The sequence below is a fragment of the Nanorana parkeri genome, unplaced genomic scaffold (genome assembly GCF_000935625.1).
Source record: "Nanorana parkeri isolate BGI_ZX_2015 unplaced genomic scaffold, ASM93562v1 scaffold1899, whole genome shotgun sequence".
NCBI classification, from domain to species: domain Eukaryota; kingdom Metazoa; phylum Chordata; class Amphibia; order Anura; family Dicroglossidae; genus Nanorana; species Nanorana parkeri.
In genome coordinates, this window is record NW_017308167.1 from 57,534 (window position 1) to 75,021 (window position 17,488).

The 17,488-nt window shown below is 45.2% G+C and overlaps 1 protein-coding gene across 1 annotated transcript in view; it reads right to left on the reverse strand.

Moving 5' to 3' along the window:
* Positions 1-17,488, reverse strand: part of LOC108800068 (eukaryotic peptide chain release factor GTP-binding subunit ERF3A) — a 219,248-nt gene that overhangs the window by 29,011 nt on the left and 172,749 nt on the right. Inside the window, exon 16 of the mRNA XM_018572010.1 lies at positions 15,021-15,194. Coding sequence (XP_018427512.1) covers positions 15,021-15,194 — 174 coding nt within the window. The remainder of the gene's footprint in view (positions 1-15,020; positions 15,195-17,488) is intronic.

Consider the following 17,488-nt stretch of genomic DNA (forward strand, 5'->3'; position numbering starts at 1 on the left):
CCCCCCCGCTCGCATAGTCACCGCGGCCGCATCACTGCTTCCCGCTCTCTCATCGTGGCTCCATCACCGATCCATGTCCCCATGACAACGTTGTCATTCCACTCACATGCATCCACTCACACCTGAAGGGTTTCCAATAATGTACCTGTAGGAATAGTTTAGTTATGCTGAACTATTGTCTCTAGCGTATGCACAACCTGCTATAATTTATGAATGATTGAAACATCAAATACCATCCAAGCATTCACTGGCAAATCCAGTAATCGAAGATTGATTGAATAACTGTACAGATTGCAACTCTTCACTAAATGATTTGGATAGTAGACCTGATTGATGGAATGTCAGTCACAGGGACACTGATATAGCACTGTAAATCGATATCAGCAAATGCTCTTTTCACCGAAAGATTTTGAACTTGAGTTCTACTTAGTATTCCACATAAATGGCTGATGTATCCAAATGATCAAAGATAGTTCTTGTTCATGGATATAAAGAATCTTCTGGTATGTTCAATGATTGTAATCGCTACCGCTGGTGTTTATAAACAGACCATTTGATTCAAACCGCACATTTCAATGCTGGTATGTGTAACAAAGTTGTAATAAATACATCCAAATGCTACAAGTCTTGGCCCATACATAGAAGGATCTAAAAACTGTTACCTTGTATGAGGGCAGTCAAGGCAGACCATCAAATCAGCACCGCATCACAGAGTTCCAGGTGTATTGCCTAATTGCTGCAATATCCTCCAGCTCCATGTGACACCGCTTTGCTTTCCGCAGACGGATTAGTTTAGCCCACAAAGCATTCATATGGTACTAACCAGCTTTCCCCTCACGGTACAGTATTCAATATCTTGGCAGTTTTGCAATTTAGAGTACAATAGTTGTATACATCATTGCTGTATCATTTCTGTGAGCTCCCCGGTGGACAAAGGTAACCCCTGTCAGGCAGGAAACGTTGAAGCGTTTCGCCCCTCCCCCTGGGGCTTCGTCAGAATGTTGTCAATTTTATAATGGTGTTTTTGGGATGTGGTGCAATAAATTCAAGTGCAATCTTTTTGTTCATAAATGAATTTTCATTTTTCTAAAATATGGTCTGAAGTAACGTCTGAGGTCAGCTCATTACTGTGTATGTGCGGACTTTCTTATCCTTTTTTATTTGAACTATCGGCCCAGCAACCGGAACTGCATTTTAAATCCATGCCCAGTGCCCAGAACTGCATGTCCCGGGCGTCAGGCGATAAGATTTCCACACCCCTGTATATTAGACATTTTAATTCGTTTCATGGATTTAAAATATTTTGAATTGTAAAACCGTAAGCCAATATTATAAAATAACCAATCTTATTTAAAATACACCAAAAAAAATAATGTTTTTTAATTTTAGTTTAACTTATTTTAAATTTGTTTGCATTTTAATGTTTACACTTTTTTAGGCTTTTTAATTTTAGTTTATTTAACTTTTATCTTTTTAAACTTTTTTTTAACGTTATTGCTGGGAGTAATAGCCAAGTGCTATTGGATATTTCAAATTGCATCAGGTCCTCCTCTGCTGATTGACTGCAGGCAGTGGGAGGGTGCAACAGCCAGCCTGCTATTGCATTTTAAAATATCCAATAGCAGGCTGGGTATGGCTCTCAGCCTCTAGTTGCAGAGGGGGCACGGGGAGGGGTGGGGTGGAGATTGTGGGGCTAAAACTAAACCTACGGGTCAGGGAAGAGGAGACACGGGTCGGCTACAGAGGTACGGGGGACAGCAGGGGATTGCAGACTCACAGCAGTCCCTCCTTCCCGCTGGTTCCGGCTGCAGTGGTCTGTGTCCCTGCTGCCTCTTCCGACACAGGCGGGGAGAGCAGTGGGGATTGAAAAGGACACAGACCGCTGCAACCAGCACCAGCGGGGAGGAGCGCTGAGGACCAGAGCAGCAGCTGCAACTAATCAAAAAGCAACTAATCGATGATGAGAATTGTTGGCAACGATTCTCATTATCGATTATAATCGATTAGTTGTTGCAGCCCTACAGGAGACATACTGGATCTATACAATACATACACTAAACCTTAATCATATGATTTTAATACATTTGACCCAGTCCCTGACATGTCTAAGAGTCTTCATGTTCTTACTGCATCAACCTGATACTCTATAGAACCTGATATTCTATAGGCACTAAAGAATTCCTGGATCATGCCAAATACTCACCTGCTACTGGAACATTTTCCCAAAATAAAGCACATTTTCGCACTTTTGTGCATTGTACACGCATGCACATGCGTTCACATCCATGTGCATTATACACGTATGGTGCTCCCCATATTGCTATTTACAGAAACTCCCTTACTAGATATTCCTTATTCTTAACAAAATTTCAAGCACATGCACTTGTGTGATGCACATGCATACATATACACGTGCATCTATGTGCGTTGTACATGCATGTTGCTCTCCATATCGCTATTCACTTGTATACATGCAATAAAGATTCACTCATGAAGTCCCCCTTATCGTTTCCTCACATATGAAGAATACACCTTTTGCACGATGTCCCCGCATGTGGCTCACAATCCCAATAAATATCCCCTCATTAAGTCCTTCCTAGTATCAATCCCCCCCCCATTTGAATATATGTATATATTTTCCCCCAAATCGAAAAGGATTCTTTTGCGTGTTCGTGCATGCAATGCGTCTACATCCATGCATATTGTACATGCATGTGACCCCTTAACATTCCGCCAATGATTGCTTAATTTTCTTCTTGACCCATATAGGTCTTTTATAATTGTATCTTTATTTTATCATTATTAATATTATAATTATTATGGGTTTTTTTGTTGCCTATCACTATTATGATGCATTCCTGGTAGCAATTTACCACTATTGGTTTCCTCCCTCTAGTTGGTGCCAAAGTGCTCAATGCTCCTCCTATATAAAAGGACTCTGCCCACTCCACCCTTAGGCTTGACAAAGAAGGTGAACCTCTGAATTGCCTAGCAACGCCTGACACCTGACGACCCGGAAGTACTCAGCAGCTGTGATCCCACCTTGAGGAGAACAAGCTACCACTGCTCAGCCACTGGATCAGATCTGTGTCTTCCAGCACAGGTGTTCTGGAATCTTTCTGGACTGGACTCTGCTCTCTCCATATGCCGTCTATCCTGATAATCTTGGATCAGCAGCTGAGATCGGACTCGCATCTGATGTGTGACAGGTGAGGATTATTTAAATATCCTGTAAGTGCATTACTTTTAACCTTTAATAGTTACTTTTATACTGCACTTAGATTAATGCGTTTTTTTAATGCTTTCTCAGGTCACAGCCAAACCCGCACATAGCCCGAGCTGGGGAAACAGCAAGGATCTATATTATCCAGCCTGTCGCCCAGCTGTTGATAAACGAAAAATTCAGAGTTAGACGTACCGGTAACTCTCTTTCCTATAGTCTTCCAGAACAGCTTACGAGAGATAGGCTCCACCCCTTTTAGTAGGAAACACGTCACCCCTAGTTGTTTTAAAAGGCCCGCCTCTCTCCTAGCTCCTCAGTTGTATCGAGAACCGTAGGAAGACCTTGTAATGACAGGAACCAAAACAACAACAGAACATCACATTGAAATCATATTTCACCACCACTTATATAACCAGGAATCCAGCTGTTCTGGAAGACTATAGGAAAGAGAGTTACCGGTAAGTCCAACTCTGAATTTCCCCTTCATCTTCCACAACAGCTTACTAGAGGATAAAGAAGTACTTACCCACTTAGGGCGGGACTACGGCTTGGAGCACCTTTCTCCCAAACGTCTGCTCTGCTGCCGTATTCAAATCCAGCCGGTAATGGCAGACAAACGTGGAAAAACTCAAAACAGGTTGCGGCTTTGCAGATCTGCTCCGGAGTGGCACCAGCTCTCTCTGCCCCCGAGGTGGCCAATCCCCTGGTAGAGTGTGCATTCAGAAAAGGTGGAACACTAGCCTGCTTAGCTCCATAAGCCTCCTGAATACATAGCTTCACCCACCGGGCTATTGAAGACTTCGAGGCTTGTTTCCCCTTATCTTTGCCTGAAAAAAGAACAAAAAGGGCATCCGATTTCCTAAATGCTCCAGTAACTCTAAGGTACTCCACCAGACACCGTCTGATGTCCAAGTGATGAAAACTTGCCTCTTTCTGGTTAGCCGGACTACTGCAGAATGAAGGCAAAACGATCTCTTGAGATCTATGAAAGTTTGACGAAACCTTGGGTAAAAAAAGCCGGATCTGTCTTCAAGACCACCCGGTCCTCAAAAATCATCAAGTACGGTTCCCTTAAAGACAGAGCCTGCAATTTGCTAACCCTCCTAGCCGAGGTTATAGCAACCAGGAACACCGTTTTCAAAGTAAGCATCTTGATCGGAAAGATCAGACAGAGGTTCAAAATGGGGAATCATCAGACCCTGTAGGACCAGTGACAAATCCCACTTTGGAATGGAACAATGTGTAATTGGCCTAATTAGTTTGAGAGCTTTAAAGAACCTACTCACCAGGAGGGCACATGCGCGAGCTTGACCAAGATGGCCGCACGCTAATCAGCTCCGCGCCAGAACGGGAGAAAATCTGACTTTTACGGTAGATCACCGGACTCGTTTTCGCCCCCGGTACAGATCCCTAGACTCTGGCTCTCATCGCCGATCGGTAGATACCGAGATGTCGCAGACTAGAAGTCGGGGTGGTGAGACGAATCAACCGACCCTCCACGAGGCCTTAGGCCGTGCAGCTCATAAACTGGCTGCAGCGCCGCCACTCTCTCATCAAGAGGACTCTAATTCCTCGATGGAACCCCAAGATCCACAGGGAGACAGCCTTCAGATGGCTCAGTCCGACCCTGAGATGACGCCGTCCCTGATGGCCCAATTTGAGGTAACCCTCCACAAAGCCTTGGACAAGGTTTCTAAGCAGATCACCTCACAGCTCATTAGGGAAATCAGGGATGTGGGCAAACGAACTTCCACATTGGAATCCCGCTGCAACGACATCACTACCATCATTGAGGGTCATGAGGAAGACTTGGAAAAACTTCGCTCACTGAATCTAACCCTTCTCACGCAATTGGAAGACACTGAGAACCGGGACCGCAGATCTAATCTGCGCATCAGAGGGGTCCCAGAGGCGGTGACAGGTCTCCAATCCACTATAACTGCACTATTTCAGGAACTAGCGCCCGATATTCCTATAGACAGGATGGAATTTGACAGGATCCACAGGGCCTTAACGAGACGCACGCCTGACGGTCCACCGAGGGACATTATCGTGCGTCTCCACTTCAACCGCACCAAAGAACACCTGCTACGAGCGGCTAGGGAAGCTGGCACCCTGAATTTCCAAGGTTACTCATACCAAGTCTATACAGACCTTTCACCAGCCACTATTGCACGTCGACAGGACTTTAAACCTTTGCTGCAAGTCCTGCAGGCCAAAAAAATTAGATACCGCTGGGGGCTTTCCCTTTAAGCTACAATTCTTCTACGACGGCAAATCTTACACTTTTCTCACCGTGGAGGAGATGAGGGAATGCCTTGACTCTTTGCATCTGTTGGGTCGCACGGATGTGGCCCCTGACGATGATGACGAGCCCAGGATGCCTCGACTGTCCCCTGGCAGAGACCGCCCGCCGTGCCCCAACCTGGCTCTTTCGGCCTCTCCAAAAGCACCACGGGTGTCACAGAATCTCCCCTCTGCCACAGGATCCTTCGGATGACACTGCACCAACGTTTTTGTCTTTGTTTTTCCTTCTTTTCCCACCTCGTTTAGGTGAAATGCGGTTCACCCAAGAACTGCTGTTCAGCTGAGTTTTCACGAAGTGACACTTGCCACGGTTGGCGGTTCATGAATCGGACAGCACCAGCACTTACCCTGAAGATTTGAGAACTGTTCGGATTCTCGTTACTGTTCATTTTCTTTTTTAGTTCCAAATTGCATTATTTAACAGGTTACAGGGTACACACTTACCGCGAGTAGTTTAACCTTACTGTTTCTAGTGTCAGCCAGGACACTCATATGTACCTAATACAACCTTTAGGGACATCCACGATGTTCACATTATGACAATACTCTCCGGTTTATTTAGATTGTTCAATTCCTAGTTAGGTGGTCAGCCTCCCGTTCTGGTGTTCCCCATGCGCTCCACACTTCACTACCTCGACCCAGGACATTGACCTGGTTTTGGTGGGGTGAACCAATTACTACTTTCAGGTTCAGAGTCTTAACCCCTATACTACTACTGCAATCTATTGATATTCCCCTTACCCCCTTCACCTTCATCACCCCCCCTGCCTTCCCATCTTTTTGTGTCTTCGTCATCCCGCTCGCCCTCCCCCGTCTTTGCCTCTCCCTTTTGCCACCTCCGGCCCCTGTACTATAATAGACATGTCACTTAAGATAGTGTCTCTCAACGTTCAGGGACTTAACAATCCCAACAAGAGGGTCAAAGCCTTTAGACAGTTTGCAAAAATGAGAGCAGATGTAATTTGTCTCCAAGAGACCCACTTCAGTCAGTCGTTCAACCTGTCTTACCTGCATTCTAATTATCCCGTTTTTTTCAGCTTCCGCATCTACAAAACACAGAGGAGTCCTAATAGCGTTCGGTCGCTCCACTCCATTCATATGTCAGAAAGAGATCAAGGATCCAGAGGGAAGGTACCTAATACTGGTAGGCTCGATCCATGAACACACGGTTACGATGGTATCTTATTATGCCCCGAACACAAATCAACTAGGATTTATCACTCACCTTCTCCAGGTACTAGACCTCCATGCTAAGGGGACTTTGATCATGTGTGGGGACTCCAATCTACTGCTACATCCTCATGTTGGTCGACACGATCCCAACCACCCGGCGGCCCCCTCTACAGACATATCTGCGGCCAAGCGCTTCAGGACCTTGCTGACCCAATACCACCTAGTTGACTCCTGGAGAGAAATTCACCCCCTTAAAGAACAATATACGTTTTACTCCAACCCCCAGAATGTCTTTTCACGCATTGACCACATCCTATTACGCCCAGACGCCCTTACACAGGTATCCTCAGCAGAAATCACTCCAATACCCTGGTCAGATCACGATTCAGTTAGTATTATTCTCGCCTTAACTATCCCCCGACCACACAGCTTCACTTGGTCTCTGCGAGACTCTTTACTTACAAATCCTGATATTCTGGCTGCCACCCAGGCCTCCCTGACCGAATACTTCCAGTTAAATACTGACGGGGTCACTTCACCGACAACAGTGTGGGAGGCTCACAAACCCACTATTAGAAGTCGGCTGATTCAGCTTGCATCCCAAGCCAAAAAGAAACGGACATCTCGCATTGATCAATTGGAATCTGAACTACTAGTGGCATCCCAAAATTTTCAACAGAGACCCACTCCCGAAACCAGATCTTGTTTGTTCCATATAAGAACAGAACTTAATCTTTGCCTAACACATCTCTCAAACGATAAATTAGCCTGGACCAAACATAGGTTCTATATTAAAGGAGACAAACCGGACACAATGCTTGCCCATAGACTGAGGGAAGCTAATCCCAGAAAAAACCCTATCCAACTTCACCTGGGGGGGACCCCTATCACTTCCCACCCCGTCAAAATTTTAAAGGCTTTTGAATCCCATTTACAAAAGCTTTACCGTGCCACCGGCACCCTAGATAAATCTAAATTAGACACATTTTTCGCCACTTTAAACCTTCCCGCCCTCTCCGAGGAACACGTACAGCTGATTGACTCCCCCATTACAATAGCTGAGATTACGGCCATGATTAAACATCTTAGCACTGGGAAACGCCCTGGGCCGGATGGCCTTGGCGCATCCTACTACAAAAAGTTCGCTGACACCCTAGCAACACCTATGGCGGAGTGTTTTAATGCTTTACGCATGGGAAATGCACTACGAACAGAATCCCTCCTATCCCCCATATGTAGGATACCCAAACCGGACACTGATCACACGTCCTGCACCAACTATCGCCCAATCTCACTAATCAATGCAGACTTGAAAATACTTGCCAAAATCCTGACCCTTCGTCTCAGATCTCCTCTTCTGGGTCTGATATCCAAGGATCAAGTGGGCTTTATGCTGGGGCGTCAGGCAGGTGACAGTGTCCGCAGGATATCCCACTTACTCCATATATCACATCAAAGAAATATTCCCACTATGCTTCTGGCGCTAGATATTAGTAAAGCATTTGACTCAGTAAGTTGGGAATATCTGAACTATACACTTACCAGATGGGGTTTTGGACACTACTTTTTGAGATGGAACGGGGCGTTATATTCCAAACAGACGGCCTACATACAATATCAGGGATTCCACTCCGACTCTTTTGACATTACCAGAGGGACCAGGCAAGGGTGCCCTCTCTCCCCCCTCCTTTTTGCTCTGGCCATAGAGCCCCTGGCACAGGCAATACGGCAACATACTGACATTAAAGGTCTGGAAGTCGCAGGGTACCATCAACACCAATTGACCCCACGAGACATCTTTCAATATTTGCAAATCAAACACTACATACTAACTCTTTTGGATAAGTCAATTTCCCCTCCCTCACCACATTTGAGGAGTTCCTACTCGATGACACAAAACACAGAGGGCCCATCTCAGTTTTATATACTATGATTCTAGACCACCTGCAGACTCCACTCCCCACATACGCCTCAAAATGGGAACAAGATCTGGGGTGCTCTATCCCGGCTGAGACATGGTCTCAAATTTGGAGGACAACCTCACGGAGCTCAGCAAATGTCCAGGCAATTGAAGCCAACTATAAGTTACTCCCACGGTGGTATCTGGTACCCCTCAGGATCTCCAGAGCCAACCCGTCCTACTCACCAAACTGTTTCAGGGGCTGCCGGGTGGAAGGGTCAGTCTATCACATTTGGTGGGATTGCCCTAAAGTGAAGAGATTTTGGCATAGAGTATACCAACTTCTGTATACTGTCACAGGCAAAACATTTCGCAAGGACCCCTTGGAAGCCCTACTACATAAGAAACCGTCGGTATGCACTATTAGGCAATACCGTCTGGTCACATTTATACTCACTGAAGCCAAGAGGGTAATTGCGAAGGCTTGGAAATCCCCGGACATACCGTTTGCGGAGGTCAAACGTAGAGTATCGAGAGTGATGTTCTTTGAAAAACTTACTGCTCTCCAAAGGGATGCTCTGGTATCATTTCGTAAACTGTGGGAGCCATGGATTGAGTCATACCATCCTCCCTCCTTTGATATGGAATCCTTGATCCTTTGATATCTCAATAACGGAAGCTTTCACAAAATGTAGATCCTGCCTCCTATCCCGACCTCTCCCCAAATATCCCCTTCCTCTCCCATTCCTTTTACCTAGTTGGAACCAACCAGGTAAATAAATGCTCAGGGCCGAGACTTGCACTTACAAAGGTGCTGATAGCGAAGCCCGTCAGCCCCTTCCTGAAGGAAATCCAGCACAGATGGAATATTCACATCCCTGCTATGTCTCCCCTTCCAGGAGCAGAAAGTCTTCCACACCTTACCATACATTTTCTGCGTAACTAACGTACGGCTAGATAATAAGGTGCCAATCACCCTGGAAGACAGACCCTTATTTTTTAGAATCACCTCCTCAGATAGAAGGCATGGAGGGACAGTCTGTCTACTGCTGGATGCATGACCGGCCCCTGTGATAACAATACCGTTGTAAACCACGCTCTCCTGTGCCAAAAGGGAGCGATCAGTATCAAGTCTGTCTGTTCTAGGAAGAATTTTTGCAAAACCCTCGGAATTAAATGAATGGGTGGGAATGCGTAGCACAGACGATAACCCCATGGATGTGATAGGGCGTCCACTGCCACTGCATTGTCTGCTGCATTCAGGGGAAAAAAGCGGGCTAATTTTGCATTGCCCCGTGCAGCAAATAGATCCACCTGCGGTAAACCCCACTTCTGAGTTAGGAGGTCGAAGACTTCCTGATCCAAGCCCCACTCGTCCTGGAGAACTTGAAACCGACTCAGATAGTCTGCCAGAGTATTCTGCGTTCCCTTTAGGTGCACCGCCGAAATGGAATGCAGATTCACTTCTGCCCAAATTAAGATTTCTCTCGCAATGGCCTGAAGGTAAGAGCTCCTGGTTTCCCCCGTTTGTTTAGGTAACACACAGTGGCTATATTGTCCGAGAGTACTAGCAGATGTTGATGCCGTATCTGATCCTGAAACGCCAGAACCGCGTTCAAAACCGCTCTCAGCTCCCTCCAATTGGAGGACATTCTTGCCTCCCGCTGGGACCACTGTCCCTGAGTCATCTGATCCTGCAGGTGTGCTCCCCAACCCCAGGCACTTGCATCCGTGGTCAACCATATGGCAGTGGGAAAAGACCATTGAAGACCCCCTGACAGTTAACTTCGGCTTCTCCAGCACCATAAGCCCCTCCTCACAGAAGGAGGAACAACAACCGCAGCATCCAAAAGGTATCCTGTGAATGGTCCCACTTTCTCAACAGGAACCCATGCAGACCCCTCTGGTGGAATCTTGCCCACTGAACGGCCGGTAGACAAGATGTCATCAGACCCAACACAGACATGATCTCCCTTAAGGATCTGGGACAATTTGTCTGTAAGTGGCTTACCGCAGTTCCCACTTTCAGAATTTTTTCTTCCGGAAGGAAAGTCCTCTGCTTCACCGTATCCAGGATGTACCCTAGAAACACTGTAACTTGAGAGGGGACAAGATTGGACTTTTGGAAATTCACTACCCATCCCAGTTCCTGCAACCAAACCTGCGTAACTTCTAGGTCTCTGGTGCATTTAGCCGCTGAGCTGGCGGGACAGTAGAATGTCGTCCCAAAACGGAATGATGCAAATCCCCTGCATCCGTAAAGGAGCTATTGCCTCGCCCAACACTTTCGTAAAAATGCGAGGGGCCGAGGACAGCCCGAAAGGAAGTGCCCTGAACTGGTAATGTACCACCGTTTGACCTACTCTTACCGCCAGGCGTAAAAAAAAATTGTGACGTCCTGTGAATGGGGATGTGGAGATAGGCATCTGTCAAATCTAGAGTCGCTAAAAAGGAACCCTCTTGCAACAGGTTCCGGACCGAAAAGATGGAGTGCATACGAAACCTCTTGTCACTAAATTCAAGAGTTTGAGATTTAGGATCAACCTGTACTTCCCTGACGGCTTTTGCACAACAAAAACGTGAGAGTACAGGCCCTGACCCTTCTCCTGAATAAGGGCTTTTTGATCCACCAACTCTCCCAACAGAAGGCAAAGAGCGTCTGCTCGAGATGCATTCCTCGGGAGATTTGTGATAAAAAAACAATGGGGTGGGGGTTGCAGAATTCCAGCCTGTACCCCTCTTGGATGAGATTGAGTATGTAAAGATTGGAAGTAATCTCCCTCCAGCGAGTGAGGAACCCCGCTAGCCTTCCCCTCACACAGAAGTCACTGCTGTTTTGGAGCTTGGGAGGGAGGGTTAGTAAAAATACTCCCCTTTCCCTTGCCTTTCTGCCCCGTCCAGTGTTTTTTGGGCTGTTGCCCCTTCGCATTCTGACCCTTGTTCCTGGGCCCCTTAAAGAATCTACGAAAGGGCTTCTTCTTATCGTACGTTCTAATACAGCCTCCAATTCAAGCCCAAAAAGAAGATTGCCACTAAACAGGAGATTGCAAAGCCTCAATTTTGAGGCCGCGTCCCCCTCCCAGGCCTTTAACCAAATCGCCCTGCGAGAAGAATTGACCAAGGCTCCCGTCCTAGAGAACATTCTAACTGAATCAGCTGAAGCATCTGCCATGAAAGCAATGGCCTTGAACAGCATAGGAAGGGAATCAATGATTTGCTCCCTTGGCGTACCTGCCAGCATGTGATTTTTCAACAGGTTAAGCCAATATTCCAGGTTTCTGGAAACACAAGTTGTTGCCAAGGCAGGCCTGAGACTTGTGCTAGCAGAGTCCCTCACCCTTTTTAGCAGTACCTCAGCCTTCCGGTCCATTGGGTCTCTAAGTACCCCCATATCCTCGAAGGCTAGGTCTGACTTCCTTGAGACCTTTGACAATGATGCATCAATTTTTCGAACCTTGTTCCACGGCAGTGATGCGTCTTCATCAAAGGGAAAACGTCTCTTTAGGCTGTTGGAAAAAAGAGGCTTCCTCTCTGGTTCCGCCCATTCCTTACAGATTGTATGCGCAAGTACTTTGTGCACCGGGAAAACTCTAGCTTTTGGCTGCTGGAGCCCCTGGAAGATTAAATCGTGCCTAGACAGCAGCACTTTTTCCTCCTGAATATCCAGGGTATCATACACGGCCCTCAACAATTCATCTACCTCTTCTAGAGACAACTTATACTTAGAGGTAGGAGGACTAACGTCTTTGTCACTGTCCTCTTCAGCAGATGATCCCTGATGAGAGGATGCAGCGACGCTATACTCCTCTGGCTCTCTGCGACAGACCTCTCCTGATCTTGACCCTGTCTGGAGAAGCTGAGCCTGATCCGGAGATCTGGGCACCAAAATCTGTGTTGCAGGTGGTCTCAAATCTGCTATCGGGGATCTAAAAGAGGAAAAAGTAGAAACCAACTCTTCCCTCCCTAACAGTGGACAACAAGCCACCGCATGCTGATGCAGATTCTTCCCTGCACACTCCTTCAATGCATTTTTGACAGAGTGGCTTCTTCCAATCAGACCCCAGCTTTAAAGGAGCAAAGTGCACACTTCCTTTTTGGGACCGCCTTGCCCTTAGAAACATGGACCTGCAACACAGAATAAGCAGAATTAACTTCCTGCTAACCTCATACCAGACAAGCCACAGTGCCCCCTCAACACCCTAAGCCCAACACCAAGGAGCCCCAGGTGGAGGAAATAGCTACAGTCAGAACTACAGGGAAGAAATACGTGGAAGTATCCACCTACCAGAGCAGAGCTGGTGCCTGAAGGACACATATCCATCTTTGCGGGCTGTAGAGGAACAGGATTCATCTTGGGGAAAAACTAGTAGTCCCACCGGCGATCTCTCACAGATAAGCCTGTGATCACGCCTCGTGCACCAGCCAGGCCCATCCCCCTTCCTCTCCGCCGGAAACGAGGCCTGGAACGCAAGGCCTGCGGCGCCCGGAAGTGCGTCACCCGCACCAGAAGTGACCTAGTCGGCCCTCCGATCCGGCCGTGGAGAACCTCCCGGAATCCCCAGACCGGCAGCCCCTGACTGCTGAGCCACTCGGTCCAAGGATTCAGCCAAGGGGGTAACGCAGGTTCCAGTACTGGCCCTCCCCAGGCACTGAAGAGGAGGAAGGATCTGGTGAGGAAACCCCTACTGACAGAGGAGCGCACCGGCGGCATACTAAGGTACTTCTGACCCTCACAAGGGTCCCACTGAGAGGGAATACTGGGGTACCTTTCCCCTATCCCCCCACCGTTCCGGTGACATGTCTCCCCCTGACGGAGGAAACACAAAAAAACGGAGGCGCTAGGAGGCAGGCTTTTTAAAACAACTAGGGGTGACGTGTTTCCTACTAAAAGGGGTGGAGCCCATCTCTCATAAGCTGTTCTGGAAGACGAAGGGGAAAATAAACTAAAAGAATAGAACTAAGATCCCCAGCAGGAAGCCATGTCCTTACTCCTCAACGCTAGGCAAAACAACTGAGCTACCACTAACAAGTGGGGGGTTGAGCCACCAGCTTTGTTGTTTATCTGCCTAGAGTCCTACTCCTGCAAGCAGCATATAACCGTTCAGTAAAATGAAGATTCAGCTGCGTTTTTCAATGAACGAAAGAGAAAATAGGTTAGTCTTCCACAAACCAGAGCTGAAGAGAAGATGTACATCCTAGGACACTTGCAAACAACTGAGGCATTCTGGCAGTAGAAAGGGTAATATTGGGTTTGCCTACAGTTTTTTTTGTTTGCCAGTGTTCACTTCTCCTCCAAGTGGCAGTAAAACCTGAAGGTGAAAGACTTCCTTTTAGGGACACCTTTTAGCGCAACCCACACATGAATTTGTTTACCACTACTTTTTCTTTATACTGGCTTTTTTAAAAAGCAAGAGTAATAATGAAGGTGGTGTAGTAGAATACTTTCGTTAATTAAAAAGTGTTGTTTTTAAAAAAAATTGTCTATACATATATGCAAATGGCGGGAGGAACACAAGACAGTGGGATTTGCTCCCAAAAGAGGGAAATTTCCTCCAAATGAAGGGGCACTTGGGGATTCTGCTATAAACCTACAACAGCAGCTAAAAGAGCAACAGTCTGAGGTGTTGGAGGGAAGGACACACATTTACCGACTCTTGGAACTTGGAAGCAATCAGGCGTCTTCAATACCACCCAAAATGCTTCTGGTGTAAAGCTGAAGGTCTGCTTTACACAGATAGATAGATAGATACCCGCACGGCTGTGTCTGTTTACAGGGGCCCGCTGCTGCCGATGAATCCCACACATTGGTGGCAGCAAAAGGGTTAATAGAGTATGCCTGCAATTTATTTGGTCATTTTCTGCATCATCTTTGTAATTATTTCATGACAATTAACCAACATCCCATGGGTGTATGTTCATAATGCTTTCAGTGATCTTAACCCAACAGCTTCCATACACATTATTAATATGTAACAGAAACATTTATATGTATACGGTACTCCACAACTACACATCATTGAAATAATGCCCAGGGCCTTAGACTATTAAAAGGAAGCATTTTTAGAGCAGACAATCATGATTTTGTATCCATTATCAATATTTAATGCTTTACTATTTTAGATGTTTTTATCTGCATAGCTTGTACAATATCCCAAGGGGAACATGGGACCTATTGCTGACCTACTGAAAACCCTAGGGGTTTTTTTGTCCCTTATACTGACCTTCTGGCTTCAACTGGAACATGTATGTAGGTCAAGAAAGTCAGAAGTTATCGGCAAGCTTATTCTGAATTTGGGACAAAAGTGCTTAAGCAAAGGGGACAGCATGACAGCCAAGCAACTAATGGGTAATTAGATCTGGAAGACTTTTTGCTCATGAAGCATTTTTTAGGCAGATTAGCAAACATGAAGTTTTCACCTGGGCATCAAATGTGCGTCCAGAATGACAAAGGTTGTTCGGATCGCAGAGTATAAATCCTGGTAGAATTTCCTCCTCCTCAATGCCTTTGAGCCTGATCTTCAGATTTTCCCCAGGAGCAACAAGCTCTGTTTCTACTTCATCAGACAGAAGGCCAAGGACTTCAACAGTATGCTTCATGGAAAGAAACAACGAAACTAGAGTTAACACTCAAGTATGGTACGAACAGACAACATAGGCATGGAGATTTTTTTATGCACAAAACACAAAGGCTTTGGTTACAGCACACTTCAGTTGCTAAAAGGTACAAATGCTATCCCGTACCAGATCATAGTTTTTAGCAGTATTATAACTGTGAAGTGTATTTCCTCTTTTTCATTTAAAATTGAAGAAACCCTTCTATGTTTGTTATGTGTTCCTAGACACACAGCATAATGAAAAAATCTTATTTCTTACATTTTAGATATTTTGTTGCAGCAGGCAACATAGCTGATTCAATGTTTTATGGAGCACCTTCACAGTTATCTGTCCTTATAGAAAGACTTAGGACTGAAATTTGAAGATTGTTTCTCCCAATAACATACAATGGAGAAGCCAAGCTTTTATTCCTTTAATCTCTCACATCTCCTTCTAACATTACAAAGGAGGAGAAGCAAGTAGAATTTTAAACCCTTAAGAAGTCAAGCAACTAACCCAAGTAAATCCAATTTAAACTGCAAAAAGCATTTTTTAATGTAAATGTTATTTTAACTTATATGTCTGTATAAAAAAGAACAGAAAACATTACATTTTAGGCACTACCATGACCACTTCAATTTCTATATAAAAAATATATTTTATTGTGTACATTGTTTGTTAAAAATATATAGCAAGGTTAAAATCATCAACATATATAGGTCTTATTTACAATCAGCCAATGTGATTTGTCTGGATTTGTTTTCTCATTTTGTCTCTCATAGTTGAGGTCTACCTATGATGCCAATTACAGGTCTCTCTCATCTGAGTGGGAGAACTTGCACAATTGGTGGCTGACTAAATACTTTTTTGCCCAACTGTATATAATCTTATTTACAAAACTGTTAAATTGTATGCCTATCATGAACCTGCATCTCCTCAACTGGTATACAATAAATAGTTAACCAAGTAATTTCTATGCAATATCATTAGTATATAATCATGATAATGATAGATATTTTTCCATTGGGAGGTGCTCAACTCTTGCTCTACGTGTTTTGCGGTACCACCGCTTTTTTAGGAGCTTATGGGCATACACTATAATGTAAAAACAAGTAGTGACGGGGGATGTGGGTGACACAGAACCCACAGACGAAGAGCGTTTTTTAGGACCCTTGACCAGGGGGTTCTTTATTAGGGGTTCTCAACATTAGTATACGGCAAGTGTAGTAGCAATCTGGGTAAAACCAACGGCTAAAACAGCAAGGGATAGCAAGGGTAAAGTCCAGGGGCACAGGGCAGCAATCCAACTACTTTACAAACAATTCTGGTGTTCTTCCAATAAATCCTGGTCACAACCATATATGTGGGAGGCCCAACTAATGTCTACATCTATACTCTTATACCTTTGTACAAGCTCCTTTACAACATACGTCCTGGTAGGTTTGTTTGTTGTTTTAAACGTATTTAATAGCTTATCAGATTGCCCTTAGGGCCTGTTAACACCATATGCAGTTGTGATGCAGTCAGTTTATTTCAACTGCGCAGTTAAAAATACATCCCAATGCTTTCTTATGGGCTTTCTTGTGCCTAATTCACACCATTGCAGTTGATTCAACTGCAGTCAGAAAAAGTACTGCTTGTCCTACTTAAACTGCATCAAAACGCATCAAACGCAACGGAACACATAAAAAAAGAATGGCTTAAGTCAAAACTAGCACCAAGCCAGCCAACCAAGAAAGCATGACTGAGCTCCCAAACGAACAAAACAAACATAGAAAATGCTCTGACAGGAATAGGAAGTGACCTACATGCCTAATTAGAATTTTTTAGTGCAGTTAAAAAACGCATTGCAAACGCATTGCAGTGCAACTGCGCAGACGCATGCAGTTGTGATGCAGTTTCTGGTGTGAACTAGGCCTTAGAGATACTGCTGAGATTACATTGAGCATTTCTGCTATTGTCTGCTATGATGGAATTAGGGACAATTCTGGTCTTGTGTGCCTGGACGCCCACCTGGTTGATTTGTTGCATCGCTCCTTCCACCTGTGTGATGATTTAATATTGTTTTGCATCTATTTTTTAGCCATGATGTAGGATAAATTTGTGAACAGCAACGTATGTATATATTCTAACTTGGCTGAAACTTAGCATATCAATGTTTACTTTTTAAGAGTTACTGATAAAGCTTGTGTAACGAAGATCAGAAATAGTAGCTTTGAAATAATAGATGTGTTTGGAAATTAACAACCTCTAAGAACAAATGTTCAAAAGGCCTCATGTTAATCAGTCTA